At 34.6% G+C, this 15,321-nt stretch overlaps 1 protein-coding gene across 1 annotated transcript in view; it reads right to left on the bottom strand.

Annotated features, from left to right (window-relative positions):
- Positions 1-15,321, bottom strand: part of TRHDE (thyrotropin releasing hormone degrading enzyme) — a 288,715-nt gene that overhangs the window by 105,387 nt on the left and 168,007 nt on the right. Inside the window, exon 5 of the mRNA XM_058191067.1 lies at positions 11,077-11,190. Coding sequence (XP_058047050.1) covers positions 11,077-11,190 — 114 coding nt within the window. The remainder of the gene's footprint in view (positions 1-11,076; positions 11,191-15,321) is intronic.

Genomic DNA, 15,321 nt, shown 5'->3' with positions numbered 1-15,321 from the left:
CTTCTTTTTCTTTCCTCTTTCCCTTTCTTCTTTCATGTCCCTTTTTGCATGCTCAAATGCAAAAGAGGAAACATTTATCCTTTTGTTTTGTTTTTAGTTTGTTTTGCTTGCCCTCTGCAGCCGTCTGCCAACAAAAACAGAGCTTGTGTGCCCTCCTGAGCTCCTTTTTCGCTAACAGAGGCACCATGGGAGAGGCACCTTTGCTGTTTTCAGGGTGGCCCCATGGGCCAGATCTGGCCTGTGGGCCTTGAGTTTGACACCCCTGATCTAAAGCCTGCAGTTCCATTTCCAGCCCAGGCTTGTCAAACAATTCATCAGACATAATGATTAAGAATAAAGCATTTTAGTATAGTTAGATTTGGAAAACACTTTTTGGTAAAAGAATCTGACATCAGTGCTTTTTCCCTTGCATAAATATAGTCAATTTTTGTCACAAGAAATAAAATATTCAAGAACTAATAGTTGTGTAGGGACCTTATACTGCTTATCCACCATTAATACTGGTAGAAAATTGGAGAACAGTAAAAAAAGATAAAGAAGCTAAAGAAACATAGTATTTTGGTTATTTTCAAAAAAATTTACATGCAAAAGAAATGTTTTACATGAAAGTGTTTTATTTCTTGGGGGAAAGCAGAAAGAAACCAGCTTAGTTATGAACTTAATATAGCTGCCAATTATTCAAAGTAATTGGATTTTAATAAAAAAAAAAAGAAAGAAATGTGCTAGGAGAAGACACTAACGAAAGATCAATACAAAATTCCCATTTTGGCATCTTAAATGGGAAGGTGTTTCATTCTTATTACCTATTCTGGGGTGAGATTATCAATATAGAGCAATATGTTCTTGGTTTAGAAGTATCCTGAATGAAAATTGCAGCCATATATTAAAGTTTCATGACAGAACAAGACAGTAAGTCACATTAGCTCTGTTTGAAAAACTAACTCATGGAGCCTATACAATAATGATATACTGAGATTTGCTATCTATTCATTACATTTTTAACTACCAACATCTGGTGAGCCCTGATATTTGCAGATATTATTTAGTAGTTACATTTATTTTATACCAAACTGTTATTATTTTACTGTTGTAGTTTTTGCATTTTAAAGGATATAAATTCAGATAAAGGAAATAGGTATCAGTTGTTCTCTACACGCTGATAACTTGTTAACAATTATGCACTCGCATTGTCAAGAATGATGTACAAGCTATTCTGTTTAAGGTTTGAAAGTAAAACAGCAGCAATTAAAATTTATGTGGGCATAAGATGGTCATTTATAACTAGCAATTAAATTACAGGCACTATATACGAATAAAATGTACAAATGTAGATGGAAGGCTGAGCTAAGGCCTTGGAACGACCCTATCATGTGTTCACTCAACTTACATTCCTGTTTTCAAAAATATATAAATTATCTATTCCTTCTTCTGATAGTTCATAACTTTATTATATACATATGATGAAAAAGAAGTCACTTCTCCTGGGTTTATAATATTGCTTGACATAAAAACCACTTAAGATAATTAGCACAACAATAATATAGTATTGAGGCAGATCTAAAAATCACTGTTTCAAAGTTTAATACTATCAGACATAAGCAATCTACCAACTCTGCATGTGGTCTCAGTTACTCTTGGTGCAGCCCATAGAATCCTAAGAATGCCTCCCTGTGTTTTTTTTCTTTTCTTTTTCGTTACCCAAAAACCAGCAATTAGCTGTTGTGTTTTCTCACTATCAGTTGAAATTATTTTGAGAATTTGTCAAAAAGCTGAGAGGACACTTGATAGCAGTTTTCAAATACAGGTAATCCTTAATTTACAACTAGAATTGAGCACAAAATTTATTTTGCTGAGACATTTATTTTGCCCCATTTTTCAGCTTTTCTTGAAAGGCAGTTGTTTCACTGAATCACTGAAGTTGTTAAGTTAGTAACACAGTTAAGTGAATCTGGCTTTCCCATTGACTTTGCTTGCCAGAAGGTCACAAAAGGGGATCACATGACCCCAGGACACTGCAACCAGCATAAATATGAGTCAAAAAGAGGGCTGTGAAAATATTTACAGACCCCCCTCACATCCTGGACATGAACTGTTTCAACTCCTACCCTCAAAACGATGCTACAGAGCACTGCACACCAGAACAACTAGACACATGAACAGTTTCTTCCCAAATGCCATCACTCTGCTAAACAAATAATTCCCTCAACACTGTCAAACTATTGACTAAATCTGCACTACTATTAATCTTCTCATTGTTCCCATCACCCATCTCCTTCCACTTATGACTGTATGACTGTAACTTTGTTGCTTGTATCCTTACGATTTATATTGATATTGATTGTTTCCTGATTGCTTATTTGTACCCTATGACTATCATTAAATGTTATATCTTAGAATTCTTGATGAACATATCTTTTCTTTTATGTATACTGAGAGCATATGCATCAAGACAAATTCCTTGTGTGTCCAATCACACTTGGCCAATAAAATTCTATTCTATTCTATTCTATTTGCCAAGTGTCACATGTCCATGGGGATTTGCAATGGTCAAAAGTGTTAAAATATTCATAAGTCACTGTTTTCAGTGCCCTTGTAACTTTGAACAGTCACTAAACCAACTGTTGTAAGTTGAGGACTACCTGTATCTTAAATGATGACACATAAAAGTTCTTGTTGTTAATCTCTATTTCTGCAGAAAGAAGAACCAGGAACTCAAATTAGACGTCAGGAAGAACTTCCTGATTGTATAGGCTCTTAACCAGTAGAAGAGTTGCCATATGATTTGGTGAGTTTTTCCCTGGAGGTCTTTGATCAGAGGCTGGATGATCAACTATCAAAGACACTCACTCTAGTGGGTGCTGTACTTACGGAGGTTAGATTTGATGAAATCTAAGCTTTTTTTCCTCTATGAACAATGAAGCACTGTATGTATTACATAGTCAGAACAGGTTACTAAATATCATATTCTGCCTACTAGGCTAAGTTATGTATTTACCTACTTCCTATTCTGCTATGAAAGATTTCTTTCCAGGAACCTCATATGAATGATCAGTGGAAAATGAGAGAAAAACAGTACCAGAATTTTCATGTTATTGTGTGTTATTAATTAAAAGCTCTTTATCTAGATCCTTAAACAAGAATAATTACAGAAGGAATATTTCCTTTAAAAGATTGAAAATAAAGTCTCTATATTACTTAAAAGCATGACATTTATGTTAAAGTAAAATAAATATTTCCAAAATAATTCATTGAATAATGAAATCTGTGGAGACAATCTTCAGTATTTGTTGCAAACTTTCATGCACTTTTATGATTTGAATTGTAAGTCTCACAAAATGTTACATCATTTTAATGAAGATGATGAATATTTTAGTAGATAGTTTAAGGCAAATAAAATCTACTTATAGTTTTATTCATCTTTGTTTAAAATCCTATTCAGGAAGGAGATCAATAAAACAACCATCCTCTAGGGTTCTTGGATGTGTACGATGAGGTACTTTAAAGTAGTTAGCTTAAACAACCTTACCTTAATGGTGCTAAGTTAATATTTATTTTTGTGTTTATTAAATCAGCTCATCTCTGACTTTATAAAAAGAGAATGGTTATATGCAGTTATTTCAATTTTAAACTAGTTTCAGTTTTCCAGGAGAAATGATAGAATCAACTAGAGAATGGAGAACTATTCTGTGATGGATTGCTTCAATTTATTCCAGGAAAGAGGAAAGAGATTGCATAATTGCTGGAATTCAGAACTTTATTTATCCAATAAAGTTTGGCTTTTCCAACAATTTTATTGGATAAACCAAGGCAGGATATTTCAAGGTGCTTGTTATGCTGAAATCTTTCCTCTTGATTCAGGTCCCACCCCCCACCCCCGTTCTTTTTCCTGAGAGAAGGCTACACTGTCAATCCATATTGATAATTTTAGAATGTAAGCATGTTAGACACATTTTATTAAAATATATTATCTCCATAAACTATGAATATTTTTAAAGTGACACAGTTAAGGGTAAGTCACAGTAGCCTCCTTAAAAAAGAAGATTAAGGGAGCAACAGGAGAATTCAATGCAACTGTCATCACTGATGTATTCTGTCTTGACTCATCCAATAAAGTTGTTAACAAAGCAAAACTTTTATGAGCGAAAGGGAGAAGGCCATTGAGTCCTTTTAAATGCTTTATCAGCACTGAGTGTGGTAGTGCTTACTAAAGCATTTGACACTAGGTATTTTATGGATAAAAAGGGAAATCACTCACTAGCAAGTCCCTTTGTCATAGTCTTCTCCACTGCATTCTACTAACACAGACATTCAAGGACAAAAATAATGTCACCTCCCTCTAAGTGGAAGCAGAAAAAATAAAGAGCTACGGATACCATCTAGATAGGACTACACGCTATACTTCTATTAAAGCAATTTAAAACAAAATACTCTGATTAAAAATGATGAAAAGAAGGAAAATCTTTATTATTTTTCAGACTAAGAAAAAAATACCACAATTTATTGGACGCACCAATAGTTTCAATTTAGAAATCCACAACAGTGGTTTATTGAAATATTATGTGTATCTCCTAAAATGTATTCATTAGTGCATATGACCATGTTTATGTACACACTAAGAAATGTTTAGAAGAACAACTCTCCACTTAGTAATTTAGAATAACATACATCTAAATTTGCAACTAAAGCTAACATTGTCAGGATTAGTACATTGAACAAACACAAAGGAAAAGTTATCACAGGTTTATTGTGATTTTGATTCACCTGTCTACAAATAAATCATTTGGGACAACCATACTGAGGAAAATGTGTTAGTTTCCCAATGCAGGCTGAAAACATCAATAATCAGTTGAGCCAAGACTAGGCAAGAAAAATGCAAAAGAGTTTGTTATGCCATGTGAAAGGCAATAGAAAGAATCAGTTTTAAATTTAAGACGGTGTGAAAATAAATTAACTATTTGAAGCTGTGTTAATCTTAGTGTGGAATAAAGGCTCTTTAAAAGCTGTCCCACACTGAGTGTTTGGAAAACTTCAATTTTGATTCAGCTAAGAAATAATACAGTATATTCTTCATTATGAAAACTTTAAGAGGAAAGTCTAAGAAATTCTTGAAGCATTATTTTTTTTTTAAAAAAATCTGATGATATGAAAAAGGAGATATTGTGAACCATATAACTAGGTAAAATTTCTGCTCTGGCTCAAGTTTCATGTAAAGGTAAGCAAAATTCTTGGCTTACTGTTATATCCAAATCTGCCCCTTGCAATAAAGCAAAGGTAAATTCTCTGGAATATCATTTATCTTGCACAGACAGATACTGACTTCAAAGTATGGCAGAAGTAATTTTAACATGCATTTATGCATATATTCATTGCAAATCTTACAGTATTTTCAAAGATCAATAGCAATAATAAATAACAGCTATTCCATTTTTAGATGTCAAAATAATCTTTAACAACAGAAACTTTCACCCCTGCTGAAATATTTCTAATAATAAAAATACACATAGATGATGCTATCCATTTTATGATGTAAAACACAAAAAAGAAGTAATAATAATCAGAAGAAATTGAAGGCCAACTTTGTACACACCAGGTCATACACTGACTATTGTTCTTTAATATTCCTGCCTTCTTTGAACTTCTCATCATTTTCATCCAATTACAATGTTCTCGATTTTTTACTTCCCCTCAGCATATCCTTCTTTTATACTGGATACAATTCAGAATCTATTCACTTTTTATTGCTTTTTTCCTTCACGCTTAGTTATGAAATATGAACTAGTCTCTCCTTAACTATCTTTCTTAACAGTGTCAGAAAGAAATGCTTTATTAATCATATATTACCCTTACTGCACTCGCATTCATAGTGGGCCAAACAATCCTCTAGCCAAATCCTATTCCCTATAATCTGGATATCTGATGGGCCACTTGTCTCCAAGAATTTCTGCCCACCTACTATGTTCCAGCAGAAGAGGTGTGGTCCATCTCCCTTCATTAAATATTGTCATCTTGTGGGACCAAGGAAATGTGCTTCTCTATTGCAGCTCCCACCCTCTGGAATAGCATCCCTCAGAGATAAAAATGGGGTTCATTCCTAGAGTTCCAGAAAGCTTTGAAAACCTGGCTTTAGCCTCAAGCCTGCAGCTGCATGTTAGTTTTATCTACAGCCCTTGTTTTGTTTGTTGATTTTGTTATTTTAATCTGGGTTATCAGTCTGATTTAATGTTTTAACTGTTTTTATATTTTTTCTACTTTTGTATGCTACCCAGAGTTCATTGGAATTTGATGGCTAATGAATTGAATTAAAATAATGATGACGACGATGACGAAGAAAAAGGAGAAGAAGAGGAGGAGGAGGAGGAGGAGGAGGAGGAGGGGGAGGAAGAAACATGTAACAGTGATACCCATAGTCATTGGGGCACTTGGTACCATGTCCAAGAATTTTATAAGATACATTAACAAATTGCAGCTTCCTGCAATAACACCAGCAGAACTGCAAAAGCTACACTATTTTAAACATCATTCATCTTAAGAAGTTGTTACTTGGTTGATACCTTGAATGTTCAGTTGACTTTCATGTTTAATGAATAAAAGAGATGATGATGATGATGATGATGATGATGATGATGATGATGATGATGATGATGATGGAAGCAGAGTTTTCCTTCAAGTCAATAAAAGAAAAGCTTATATCGGCTGATTACATAAAAGACAGCAAAGAATAAGCTCTGATGCAAGTTTAACTTGGAACTTATTGAATGTGCAGGAAATAAAACATGAATATTGAAATAATGTAATAAAAACAAGAATGGAATCCTGGCAGAAAAAGCAATATAGGGTCAATTTCTATACAAGATCGAGGGGAAAGTGGATAAAGATAAAATCTGGCAATGGCTTACAACTGGAACATTACAGAAACTGAAAGCTTGATTTTGGCTGCTCAATAGCAAGCTATGCAATCAGGCAATCAAGATCAAAATTTAAAAATTATCAAATGATTCCAGGTGCAGTGTATGCAAAAAGGCAGAGGAAACAGTAAATCTTACACTCAGCTTGTGCAATAAGAGTCCACAAATTGACTATAAACAATGACATAACACAGTTGCCAAAATAATTCACTAGAACATCTGTAGGAATTAGTATGTGCAGTAATGAAAAATATGTAGTAATATAGAGTTGAAAAATTAGTAAAAAATGAGCAGGATTTCTGAATGCAAACTGATAGGCCCTTGGCCCATAAAACATCAAATTTAACTGTGGTTGAAAAAAAGAAAATATGAATAATTGAGGTGGCAACACCTTGGGGTAGAAGAATAGAAGACAAAGAATTAGAAAATTTTCAAAACAATAAAGTATAAAGAGCTAAAAATTAAAATTGAAAGTTGATGGCATAAACTGACTAAGATGGTCACTATTATTGGTATGAGGTGCCAATAATAAAATCTTGCATGGCACTTAGAAAATACACAAATTGACAAAATTTCCATATGTCAATTATAAAAGGCCACACATTATTCTGTAATATTTCCCTGTAATAAAATTATTACAATCTGTTAAATCCCATTGCATTACAATTAGAAGATTGTGACCAAAATTTAAAAAGTGCCTTTTTCTGTTGGGGGACAGGAGCAGTGGTGGGATTCAATCGGTTTGCACCAGTTCTGGAGAACCGTTTGTTAACTCTTTGTGGAGTTCTGCAAACCGGCTGAATAGTCAAGGCTGCCTGCCTGCCTGCCTGCCTAACAATTCCAGTAGCTCATGCATACTTCAGATGTTTGTGCTTGTTTGTAATTAATCAAAGGAATGGAAAAGAAAAAGAAGAAATAACCACATAGCCATTTGCTCAGCAGAAAAATTCTAGCCCCTTTAAAACTGAGGGTTAAAGTAGAAGAAAGTTGTTTTTTCCCCTTCTATCTCCCTTCAATTAATTGTTCCGGCCTGGGCAGACAGCCAAGAACCATTTAACAGGCAAATACTTAGATAGATCATACAGATTAACAGAGTTGGTGGGGACCTTATAGGTCATCTAGTTCAACCTCCCTACCCAAGCAGGAGACCCTACACCATTTCTGACAAATGGCAGTCCAATCTCTTCGTGAAATCCTCCAGTGAGGAAGCTCCCGCAACTTCTGAAGGCAAGCTGTTCCATTGGTCAGAAGGCAAGCTGTTCTCACTGTCAAAAAATTCCTCCTTATTTCTAGGTTGAATCCTCCCTTATTCTTCACAGAATTAGGCCAAGGAAGAAATTTTAAAAATGTTAACACAGAGCAGGAGTTTCTTGTCAGAGTTCGTATGTCTTTTTAAATACATGTTCTAATTAGCAGAATTGGTTTTATTAATTTAAAATAGGGTTGCAATGCTGTTTCTATATTTATGTGTTTTGATCCTGCATTTTCAGCATTTAAGAGTTAGTTTACAGTATTAGACTGTAAAGATTTCAAGTTATTTTGTAACTGTGTTTATTTATTTATTTATTTATTTATTTATTATTTAAATTTATATACCGCCCTATCTCCCAAAGGACTCAGGGCGGTTCACAGGCATATAAAACATCAATATACAAAATTAAAATAATCTAATAATCTTTAAAAAACTTATTCCAATGCCCTATCATTAAAAATAGAAATATAAATATTAAAAATCAATTTAAAACCCCTATAAAATTTAAAATCTAAGCCAGTCCTGCACAGATGAATAAATGTGTCTTGAGCTCGCGACGGAAGGTTCGAAGGTCCGGAAGTTGACGGAGTCCTGGGGGGAGCTCGTTCCAGAGGGCGGGAGCCCCCACAGAGAAGGCCCTTCCCCTGGGCGTCGCCAGACGACACTGCCTAGCTGACGGCACCCTGAGGAGTCCCTCCCTGTGAGAGCGCACGGGTCGGTGAGAGGTATCTGGTCGCAGTAGGCGGTCCCGTACTTGCTTGTGTGTGAGATGGAGCACCCACAACTTTTGAAGGCAAGCTATTCCATTGGTTTATTGGTCTCATCCTTAGGAAATTTCTTCTTAGTCTGAGGTTGCTTCTCTCTTTGGTTAGTTTCCATCCATTGTTTCTTGTCATGCCTTTAGGTGCTTTGGAAAATAGTTTGACCCCCTCATTTTTGTAAGAGCTCCTCAAATTTCCTAACAGAACAATTAATCAGTGGAACGACTTATCTCTGGAAGTTGTAAATGCTCCAATGCTGGAAGTTTTAAAGAAGAGACTGGATAACCATTTGTCTGAAGTGATGTAGGGTTTCCTGCCTAAGCAGGAGGTTGGACTAGAAGACCTCCAAAGTCCATTCCAACTCTCTATTCTATTCTATTCTATTCTATTCTATTCTATTCTATTCTATTCTAAATATTGGAACAGTGCTATTTTATTGTGCTATTTTATTGTGAGTTGGACTAAGGAGAAATTTCCTAAGAGTGAGACCAATCAAGACGGCCACGCCCACCCAGTCACATTACCACCCAGTCACACCCACCCAGCCAGTCATTAGGGCAGAGAACAGGTTGTTAAATTATTTAAATCCCACCACTGGAGAGGAGAATACTTTCATACTTTTTTGGGGGGAGGCAGTTCAAATGTACATTTGTAAAAGAGATGTCAGGTATGATAGAGGCTTAGTTTGTATTTTTATAATAAAAGCATATCTGTAAAAATATAAAAAGATCAGGACGACTAACTGGAAAAAATTTGCATTTGAACAATAAACAATAGTATTCTTCAAACAAGATAATCTCTATGCACAAGTATTCTTAGGGAAATACAATGAGATGTTTAAAGTATCTATTTTATTTATTGGTAACCTTAAAATCACAGAAATATAGTAAGTTAGTAGATCCTTTGCTTTACATTATAGTTTACAGTAGAAATGGTTTTGAGTGTAGAAGTAGTTAATAATAAATTATAAAATAATCTAAATTACAATTTAAATAAAAATAGATTTATTTCTTTTACAATAAATGGGAAATTTCACTTATCATTTGTCTATGGAGATTCTCAGTCATCCAGGTCAGGATTATTCCAAAGGTGCTTTTTTTCAAGAGCCAACTGGACTTTCTGGTTTTTCTTTGAAGACGTTTCACTTCTCATCCAAGAAGCTTCTTCAGCTCTTTTATTTAAAAAAAAAAAAACCCAGAAAGTCCAGTTACCCCTTGAAAAAGCACCTTTAGGACACTTATCATTTGGTATTCTACCAGTCTGATAACATAAATCAGACATCCACAGTACCAGATATTTGATGACAGACAGACAGACGGATGGATGGATAATGGATGGAGGATGATATACACTCCACATGCACACATCCAGATATACACATAAACATACACACATACTGAAAACTACAGTGACATACCCATCAGTCACCATGAGCAATGACTGGCTTGAAGTAGATCTTATTTTTTTTACTGTATTTTTCTATAATAAAGGTAAAGGTTCCCCCATACATGCGTACTGGTCGTTTCCAGTTCTAGGGGGGGTGCTCATCTCCGTTTCCAAGCTGAAGAGCCAGTGGTGTTCGAAGACATCTCCGTGGTCATGTGGCCGCCATGACTAAATGCCGAAGGCACACAGAGCACTGTTACTTTCCCACCAAAGTGGTCCCTATTTTTCTATTTGCATTTTTTACAAACTGCTAAGTTTTTTTGAACTACTAGGTTGACAGAAGCTGGGACAAGTAAAGGGAGCTCATACCAGCAGCACTAGGGATTCAAACCGCTGAACTGCCGACCTTCTGATTGACAAGCTCAGCATCTTAGCCCTGAGCCACCGTGTCCCTTTTTCTATAATAGCTCCAGTCAAACTGTGTCTCTCTAATTCTATTGAGATTAGGCTTCCCACAACTCGTAGGAAGCATAACCAATGGTTAAAACTATCAAAATTCATGCTCTAGAAACAGTGGAAACGGAAGTCTCAGCATCCATATAATACCAGGCTGAAGTATATTAACCTAGAGAATAATCACAGTATATGCTGCCGCAGACATATGTGTGTTACATGCTTGAATTACAACTCCCTGAAGTGTGATCCTAGCCAAGATTATGAAAGGAAAGTATCTTTTTAGCAGATTTTACATAATAAACCTTAATAAACTTACCAAATTCCAGCCTGGATAGAGATAGTCAGTTCCAACAAATTCAAAATAGTGAGCAAAGCCTTCTTTTAGCCACACATCTTCCCACCATACAGGAGTTACAAGATCACCAAACCACTGAAAAATAAATCCAGCTTGATTAAATTATTGTTTTTGTTTATAGTTTTCATTTCTGTACATTCTATTTCTATAATCAAGTGGAATAAATTCCTTGCAATAGCACTGAAGAGTGATTGTACAAATTTCAAATGCTTAATTTTTTCTTATCTTGATTTACCTCATAAATGTTAAAGGGTTCAACACAAGCTGTCGCCATGAAAGGTTACCAGGATAACTGCATCCTATACAACTTTTAATTTATTTCCTTTACAAAAGAGATAGGCATTTATGAGGGATTGGAATCATATCTGAATTTCATGAAGAATCATAGGAGGCCATCTGGTAATACGGTGATGATAACAGAATACGGATACCTGAAATTTTCTGATTCATTTTGGGCAGGTAGGGACAGCTAAGAATCAGAATGGGAGCAGAGGCCTCTGTGAGGCAAATAGGAAACATGTGCAGGCCACAGGTTTCCCTCTCTTCTGTTATAATATCAGTAAATACTAAAGCACAGTTTCTAAAATAACATACATACTTTCTAAATAAAAGAATGGAATGAAATGATTGTTCAACCAAAACATGTTCTTTAAATATTTAAATCATTGGAAAGAAAGGACCATGATCTTGTTTCATAAGGATATTTTTGGCCTCAACAGCAAGACACTTAAACACTGCTTCTTTCTAATTCCAGAACAATGTACTGCATAAGTCAAAGCACAGAATATCAAAAGAAAATGAGTATCACATTGGAAACTTACCTAATGTACTGGGATCTGACATGTATGCTTACAGTCATTGATTAATCATGACTAATTTGTTCACTGATATCATGGGATCTACTTCATATCTGAGACAGGATTCAATTTATTATCAATTAATTATTCAAATATAAATTTCATTATGATTACAATAAAATTCATGCCTTTCTAAATAATTATGGATTTGGTGACTTTCGGGCTTGACAGAGCTCTTTTATGCCATTTAAATAATCTAGAGCTATTTTCTGTAATCCTAAAACAGCTTCACCCTGTAAAAAGTATCCTCCTTCTGGAGATCAGGATGCCTTTCAGTGAAGATCTGTCTGTTGAGCCATGCACTTGAGTCAAGCGATTAGGCAAGCTCTGCTGATAATGTGCTCTTCATGATTGTGATATGTTGCTTACCTCAAGCATCATGAATTATTGGCTGTGGTTGTTGCTTTTTTTTAATCCTTGTACACAGCCCAAAGTCATTGCTGTGAGATCAGCAGCCATACACAGTAAATCATTTAAATCAGTAAAATAACTTTGACTAGTCATACAGGTTTGATTGTTGTGAACTGTTTCCCAATTCTCTGCAGGATAACCTGAAGACTCACAAGGACTGTAAAAGGAAAGGAACTGATCTTTCAGTATGGGAGGGCTAAGCAATTTCATCCTATTCCAGTAAATACTTTGAATAAAAGCAGTGGTCCGCTTATTCTGAAGGGCAAATATCTTTACGGTAGATGTAAAAGTAATTGTGTGGTTTTTTTAGAAAAACAATTTAATTCATATGTATATATGCCCAAGCAATGAATAAATTAAACATGATTAATAGAACTGGCTTTCAATTCATTTTGCAATTGAACCAAAGAAACTATTGATGCTTCATTTAAATATACCGATACATATGAATTTAATGTAAAAACAAATTAGAACACCCAGGAAAAATAACAATTTGAGAGATTGTCCTGTGTTTTCCTATATACCACTCCTATAAAGACTTAAATACATTTTGAATTATTTAAATAAATTTACTTAGTAATAAATTTGCAATGTTTATTATGTTAAGATATATTTGCTAGATACTTTTTTAGAAATACTTTTAGTGTAAAAAAAACCTCATATGTATATATGTAATTATAAAAGTTTGATAAGTCTGTTTCTGATGAACAAATCACTGGATAAGATAAGCGTATCAGAAATTAGATTAAGATCTCCTTGTTGCTATTGGCCTACAACAATGATTATTAAGCAGAAAGCTAAACTATAGGAAAAAAATGTAACTTTTTATTTTTTGAAAATGATACCTGCAAAATAATAAAGAAGTAGTTTTATTGAGTTACATTTAATGTATTGAGTGGGAACATATATGGTATCAATATCTAGTTATTACCACCACATGATGTGATTATGTTTGGTTTTAAGGATAATACAGCCAGTCAGTCAAAACATCAAAATTAAGAAAATGGATTTTTAACAATCTAATAGCTTTTTTGAATAGAATTCTCTGATCTTAAATCTAATGGCTAGATATACTCCCTCATCAAAAAAACAAACAAACCCATAAAAATAACCAAACCAGCTGGAGGGAGAGAGGGAGGGAAGGAGGGAGGGAGGGAGGGGGAGAGAGAGAGAGAGAGGGAGGGAGAGAGAGAGAGAGAGAAAGAAAGAAAGAAAGAAAGAAAGAAAGAAAGAAAGAAAGAAAGAAAGAAAGAAAGAAAGAAAGTAAAAAGAAAGGTGGCTTCTTCTGCTATGTTCAGAAAAAAAAGAAAAACAATATAGCAGCTATTCAGCAAAGGTGACAAAAGCTAATAGGTAACAAAAGAAAGGTGAATTACTCAACTATGCTGGTGTTATCCAACGAGATGTTATGTGTTTCATCATATAATTGTAAAGGGCAACCTGAAGGGGAAGTCTGATATTGGTAGAGATAAGTTCAGATGGATTTTTAAGAACAATTCTTATCACGCTGTCCATATCTTATTTTTTCGATAATAATATTATAGAAGATTGCTAATACTGTTCTTTAGAAAGACAAAAAAAATCACAGATTTAAAATGGAAAATCCTCTCTTGCCAATAATATATCTAAAAGAACTAGTTAAATACCAGCTAAATATGGGTCAGCAATGCAAGACAGCTACTAGAAAAGATAATCATATGTTTAGATTATAACATATATACATATATATCAATCACAATAGCACTTAAGACTATACCGCTTCAAAGTGCTTTACTCTCTAAGCAGTTTACAGAATCAACATATTGCCCCCAACAATCTGGGTCCTCATTTTACCAACCTCGAAAGGATGGAAGACTGAGTCAACCTTGAGCCAGTGAGAATCGAACCACCAACTGTAGTACTGCATTCTAACCACTATGCCACCATGGCTCATGTATACTTTCTAAATAGCAATAAGTAATCCTTTTACTCTAGATGTGAGAAGTAAGCTGGGAGCCAATAATCCATAGGCCAGATTCTGTAGTTTAGCAACCTCTCAACTTCAAAAAGGATATAAATCCTTCCATTCCCCACCATCCAGTCAGAGCTAAAGAAGCAAAATGTCTTTAAAGAAAAACAAGAAAATCCAGCTACCTCTTAAAAAAGCACCTTTGGGACACAGTTTCAAGATTACTTTTTAATCCATTGGAACAATGGAAAGAAAAAGCTAGAGTTTGAACCATTTGAGTATATGGGAGTTTCACTTTTACAGTGGCAGTGGACAATCAACTCTTTAATTTGTTTTTATTCTTGTTTTTAATGAACATTTTTAAACTAGTCAAGTCCTAAATTAAGAAACAAGTTTACTAATGTAAACTCCAAACCTCTGTGAAATATGCTTGAATTCTGGTCAGAGAGATGGACACTGTTTTCAGATCTCACCTAGAGCATTTGTGTCCAGTTGTGGACCACCATATCAGGATTCAGATGAACTAAAATAGGTTTAATAAGTACAATGACAATGAACAAGTGGCTGGACTTTTACGTTCCAGCAAAAAGGAACTATGGATCTATTCTGTATTCTTGAAAAGGGAAGAGTAGGAGGGATATAATAGCACTATTAAAATATCTGAAAGAGCAAATTTTTTTTGTTCTTTATTATTCCAAACTGCAAGATAAGGAATAAAATTGTAATCTTACTGTAGGAAGACATATTCCAGATGAATGTTAAAAATTTCCTAATAGCAACAGTAGTTTGATGATTTCCCCTTCACTGGATGTATGCAAGCTGAGGATGACAATTACCTATCAGGGATACTTTAATTGAGACACAACATGAAATGCTGATCTCAGTTACCTAAATAGACTCCATCAGCCCTGATATTTTTATATGCATTTGGACTTAACATAACTAAAAGCATGACAGGCTACTAAAACTATTTTATTATGCACACACACA

The sequence above is a fragment of the Ahaetulla prasina genome, chromosome 7 (genome assembly GCF_028640845.1).
Source record: "Ahaetulla prasina isolate Xishuangbanna chromosome 7, ASM2864084v1, whole genome shotgun sequence".
Classification (NCBI taxonomy): domain Eukaryota; kingdom Metazoa; phylum Chordata; class Lepidosauria; order Squamata; family Colubridae; genus Ahaetulla; species Ahaetulla prasina.
Note: the sequence above shows the minus strand (reverse complement) of the source record. Positions and strands in the feature narration are given on the sequence as shown.